We start from the raw sequence: 6,075 nt of genomic DNA, 5'->3' as shown, positions 1-6,075 counted from the left end.
ATTCTTAACTTCCCATTTTGCTAGTGCATTTGCATCTGTGGGTTTATTTGGCTTAATATCACCATCACGTATATCATGCCAAATTTCATTATAAATGAGAGTGCTTTCGATGAGGTGTTGCCATATTTTGTAAGATTTTCTGCCTTCAAGTTTGTCGGAATCAGAAAACAAATTAATCAACTTTGACATTGTAGTGTTAAAGCTTCACACCAAGAATGAAGCTCAGAAAAAATATCAAGATGGGCAACACAACATGCAACACACTACGCAAAAAACAATCTATCGGGGCTTGGCCTTGACCCTTGTATAGTCGTTGGATGAGAAAATTGACTGAGCTTTGCACTTGACTCTAGTCAATTGCTCTTAAAATTTTACCCTGAAAGCTTTCAAAATTTGACTGATTTACAATCCTTACAATGTTTGTTGCAAAATGTACTCTAATCCCCCCTCAAAGTAAAATATTACTTTGAGTTAAAATGTCACTCTTATCTCTCCAAAACAAAAAATTACAAATGGAATCTCCTTATTACTCCAAAAATTACAAAAGACCTTAGTACTCCACAAATATTACAAAATATTTATTACTCCAATAATAATAAAATACTACATAAAAATATTTTTTTCCACTGGAAAAATCCGTAATTTTCATTATGATAGAGAAAATTACATATTGTATATGCAGTAGCATATGCGGTATCAGTGTCGTCAATCAAAATCCACCACGCAGGGTGATCAGGCTGTTTAAACAAAAAGTTGTTTGTATTGTCAGTTTAACAGTCTAGCTATAGTCGCCTGTACATGACCACGCAGGGTCCATTATCAAAAAGATTTACAATAAGATTTTATATATCAAAAAGATTTACAAAAATTTTCAGATCTTGAACATTTAATCGTTTGCTATGATCAGGGACTATTGTCCCTCTGATATCGCTGATCTATATACGGCCTGTGGTAGTAGCGGTACTCCTCAGTCCCTCGCTGCTCCAATATTAACCATTCTCCTCTGGGAAGTAGCGCGGCCTCCTTGGATAATTGATCAGCGCTGCAGTTATATTCCCTGTATATGTGGATACAAGATATATGGTTAAAAGCAGCCTTGAAAGTATGTGTTTCATACAATATGTTGCTGAGTGTGTGAATGTGACATATTGTAGAATGATTGAACCAGTTTACAACAATATTTGAATCCCCAAATATGTTAAGATTTAAACACTGATGTCCCAGAGAGAAATGTAATAGGTGTCGAAGGGTCATGAGTTCCGCAAAATTGTTTGAGCCCACACCGAGCCCCAGTTTTACTTTGTAACTGTGGTGTTCGTTGATATGGAGAACGAAACCACCCCCACAACCATTTTGATTCTCGGCCCCATCGAAGAAAGCCCAAGGTACAGATTTGTCTATGATGGGGGGTGGTTGTATGCGCCTCTCCCTAGGAGGATTAGGGTCGGGTAGTTCAAGGTATGCGGAAATAATGTCGGCTTCCGTTCGAGGCCAACACACAGCCAAGTTATCAAAGATATATCTGTTTCGGGCCTTCCAAATATGCCAAGAGACCACTACGGGAAGGTTCAGTAATTTTGATCCCGGATGTCTACGATTCCAATCTTCCCATGCACTTTGTATATCGTCACCGGTCCAAGACCCAGAAAAACCAATAGATGTGGAAATGTTTTGCCAGAGAGTGCGGGTTGCTGTGCAATGTAGGAAGAGGTGTACAGTTGATTCCGATGCCTCTTTGCACAGAATACACCAAGATGGTCCATATATCGCTCTATGGGTAAGATGCTCTCCCGTGGGAACAATATCCTTAAGTACACACCAGAAAAAAAGTCTGGTACGAGGGGGTGCAGTAAGCTTCCAAATATCACGCCACCAGTGCAATGTCAAGTCCGGTTTTTTATGCTGAATGAGGGAACAGTATCCAGGCTTTGGCGTGTATGTACCATTATCTGCCAAACACCATATTAGTTCATCAGGCCCCTGTTTGATGCGGATATGCGATTCAGTCAATGCTGAGGTATATTCTAGCCACTCCTGATGCCATTGAGGGGGGAGATCAAGTTGAAGGGCCGACTTCCATGCCTGTGAGAAGATATCTGTGTTCTGTTGATCGGCAATGTGTGCAAAAACCTTGATCCCTCGTGCATGAAGGTGCCTGATAAGATCTCTACTTAGTAGGTGTCTGCCTCCACTTCCTATCCACGGATCTTGACCAATCCTTCCCATCATTCCATCATTGATTCTCCAAACCAAATTGTCTCGTATGAGGGGGAGGGATTGTAGCAGTTCCTTCCATACCGAAGAGCATCCAGATACTTGCCATGATGGTAGTTTGATCCAGTCCGTTAAGCTCTGAGGCCAAATGTATTTTTGGTATGATATTTGTGCCCAAAGATTCTGGCTTGTCATCAGTGACCAACCCATTTTTGCAGCAAGTGCTTGGGCGAAGAGGGGAAGGTCCTTGAGCCCCCATCTACCCCATTTCCTTGGTAGGGCTATCTTTTGCCAGCTTATCCAGGCAAATAACCTTTTGTCCTGGTTGCCATTCCAGAGGTATCTGTTACAGAGTTGTTTTAACCGCCCTAGGATGTTCCGCGGAATCCATGCAAGTGCCATCCAGAAGACCGGAGTGGCCTCCAAGACAGATTTGATAAGCACCAGTCTGCCTGCCCTTGATAAGTATCTGAAGCTCCATATAGTGAGTCTCTTCTCCAACTTTGTAACCAGCCAAACCCAATCAGCAATTCTTTGGCAAGTTGGTTTTAGCCAGTACCCCAGATATTTTAGGCCCCTATCCAGGGGGTGAATGCTGTAGGGAAAAGCCTGCTGAGCAAAATGTGATTCCTGTACAGATGTACGAGTGAAAGTAATAGTGGATTTAGTATGATTTGCGAGCATACCTGTAGCGGAGGAAAAGAGAAGAAGAATCTTGGAAAAAGTTCTGGTATCCCGTATGCTTCCATCCAACAGAATGAGAACATCGTCCACAAATAGAAGATGTGTGAGAGAGAAATCATCTGAGATCCGGAGACCACCGATATCGCCATTCCTTTTTGCAGAGGCTATGAGCCGACTAAGACCTTCCATGACTATCAGGAAGAGAAGAGGAGACAGAGGGCATCCTTGCCTCAGTCCCCTTTCAGAGTGAAAGAAGGGTGAGGCCGAGCCATTGATGAGAATACTGAAGGAGGGAGATGTAATACAGGCCATAATCCATGTGATGTATGTGTGAGGGAAACCCAGATGAATAAGAAGCATTTTGATATAGAGCCAACTGACACGATCGAAAGCTTTGGATAAGTCAATCTTGAGAATGATGCTCTTGAGATGCTTGGACCAGATAGAATGGATGGCTTCTTGCGCCGAACCAATGGCTTCATGAATCTGTCTAGATTCGAGGAAAGAAAATTGTTGAGGGGCAATATGTCTGGAGAGAATCGGTCTGAGACGGTTTGCAATGGTCTTAGAAATGATCTTGTATAGACAGTTGCACAAAGAGATAGGTCTATAATCATCAAATGAAGAAGGGGAGTCAGATTTTGGGATGAGAGTTATGAAGGTCGAGTTGATGGCGTTGTAGATGGATCCCGTAGTTTTGCTCTCCTCCATGACATTCAGAAGATCCTTCCCCAGGATTTCGTAAAATGCCAGATAGAATTCAATGGTCCATCCATCCGGGCCTGGACTCTTATCTTTTTTGAACCATTTTAAAATACCTTCTAGCTCCCCAGAAGTAACCAGAGCATTAAGCTCTTCAGCATCATCCTCATCAACAAATCTCAGAAAATGTCTCGCTATATTGATAATATCGGGAATATTTGTTTCACGGGGGCATTTGTAGAGATTTCTGAAATGAGTAATGCCAAGGTGGGCAAGCTTATTAAAGGAGTCAGCCATGTCTCCCTCAGGAGTGGGGAGTTTCCAAATGGTGTTGGACACCTTTCGACCTTTGGCATAACTGTGAAAAAACTTCGAATTATCGTCCCCTGCTTGTATCCAAATAGCTCTACTCCTCAATCGCTGGGATTCTTCGCGCTCCTTTAGGATTTTAGCCTTCTGGTTTTCCAATTCTATCAGATGACCCTTGTCCTCAGCTGTGATGAAACCCAGGCCCCGTTCATCCAGTAGTGCGCTCAACTCTGATTCGATATGAGAGAGTTGAGAGGTTTCCCGAGCATGCTTATCCTTGGCCCATTTAATGGAGAGGTGCTTGATCTCAGAGAGGTTTTTGCAGAATCCTTTTGCAAGTGATTCTGTTCCATCAATGGGATGTGTATTCCAATATTCAAAGATCATCTTAATATATGACGGGTCCCTCAGCCAAATATGATTGAATTTAAAAGGGCTTTTGGTTTCTTAAATGGCCCCTGGATTTCCAGATATATAGGTGTGTGATCCGATATGCCTCCCGAGCCCACCCATTGCTTGTAATGATGCAACTGTTGAAGGAGCGAATCTTTCATGATGAATCTGTCAAGTCTGCAAGCCAATGCTGCATTGCCCACCCTCCTGTTCCTCCAGGTAGGAAGTAGTTTATGCATGGGGATATCCACAAAATTTGTCTACTCTAGAAGATTAGTCATATAATCTGTGATAGAGTCGATTTGTGCCGCCGATCCCCATGATTCCCTGAATCCTAATGGAAAGTTGAGATCACCTTCGATTATGGTCTGCCCCGCATCCATGAGGGAGAGATGTAAGAGACGCTGCCAAAATTTTTCTCTTTGATTACACGGGGTGTATACATTCACTAGCCTGAGATGCATGCCCAGATCAGCGGTGAAAAAATCCAGACCCAGATAACCGGCCCCCCCCCCCCCAAGTAGCTTCAACCTTAATAGAGGGAGGGTTAACTCCAATGGCCAAACGACCGGATCGACCACCGGCATCGAGGGCTACGAAGGACCATCCCGGGGTCAAGAATTGAAAGGATTGAGAGATTTTTTCAGCCGAGCAGAGAGTTTCCTGTAGCAGAATGATATCAATAGGTTCAGTCTCTATGAGTCGCTTCATGGCTAGTTTCTTGGAGGCACCAGCCAGCCCCCTGCAGTTATAAGATAAACACTTCATGGGGGAACACTGCGAGGGGTATATCCTGCTCTAAGGACCCCATCTATGGTGGATTGACGACCAGAGACAACCTCCGCCCCTGCTTTCTTAATAACCTTTGAGAGATCTGTTTTCCTGCCTCTGGTAGGCAGGGGGCCGGCACTCGGCACAGAGATGCCAAGACCAGACTGGTGAGCTGACAGATCTTTGGAATGAGATCTGGACCGAAGGAAGTATGGATGAGGGGGGGAGACCTCAGAGGATGGATGGGGGGAGGAAGATGAGGAGGGTGAGAGCAAGGAGGGACCAGTGGTGGCAATGAGGGGGGGGGATGTCATTGAACAATGAGCCATTGATGTTTGGAAAGAGGCACCAGAATCATTAATAATATGATCAATAATAGAGAGAGGAGGGTTCAGAGGAGTACCCGAGGCTGTTACAGCTTCAGCTGCCGAGCGAGCCCTGGTCATCGGCGGCGAGGAGTGCCTGAGTCCAGGGTCGACCGCTGGTGAGGATGCCACCGGAGACTGCCCAGTAGGAATGGGGCGCGAGGAGACCGGTGAGGCAGCCCTGGAAGGTGCAGGAGTGATCTTTGGGGAGTCTTCAGCTTTTCTGTTGAGTGGGCAATCTTTGTAGAGATGCCCGACCTTATGGCATCGCCTGTAGCGGAACGGGACCCCCTCATAATCTAGTATCTGAACTCTGATGTATCTCCCCCACTGAAGAGTGATCTTTTCCTCCAGCCCTTCGCGAGTGTCCAAGTGAACCAATATATGCGCAAGGGTCCTGCTTCTTGATTCCACAAACGTGCGGTCATGATCAAGGTATGTACCCAGTGCATTACCAATCCTGATGAAAACTTCTTCACCCCAGAACTGTAGTGGAAGACCCAACAGGCGCACCCAAATCGGTCCAGCTCCAATTTGTTCGCGTTCTGGGTCAAATAGAGGACTCCACCTCTTGAGGAGTACCGGGGCCATTTCAATGTGCCAGTACCTGGCCAGTACCAGGTCCGTATAACTCTCC

The 6,075-nt window shown here is 44.9% G+C and overlaps 1 protein-coding gene across 1 annotated transcript; it reads right to left on the bottom strand.

Annotated features, from left to right (window-relative positions):
* Positions 1 to 903: 903 nt before the first annotated feature.
* On the bottom strand, positions 904 to 4,296 carry LOC149232328 (uncharacterized). Its single transcript, XM_089381884.1, has 2 exons — positions 3,739 to 4,296; positions 904 to 3,624 (listed from the first exon to the last, which is right to left on the bottom strand). The coding sequence occupies exons 1-2, from the start codon at positions 4,294 to 4,296 to the stop codon at positions 904 to 906; spliced, it is 3,279 nt and encodes a 1,092-aa protein (XP_089238010.1).
* Positions 4,297 to 6,075: the final 1,779 nt, after the last annotated feature.

Source organism: Pinus tabuliformis, chromosome J (genome assembly GCF_031772625.1).
Source record: "Pinus tabuliformis cultivar Carrire ecotype Pingquan chromosome J, CPIR1, whole genome shotgun sequence".
NCBI classification, from domain to species: Eukaryota; Viridiplantae; Streptophyta; class Pinopsida; order Pinales; family Pinaceae; genus Pinus; species Pinus tabuliformis.
Note: the sequence above shows the minus strand (reverse complement) of the source record. Positions and strands in the feature narration are given on the sequence as shown.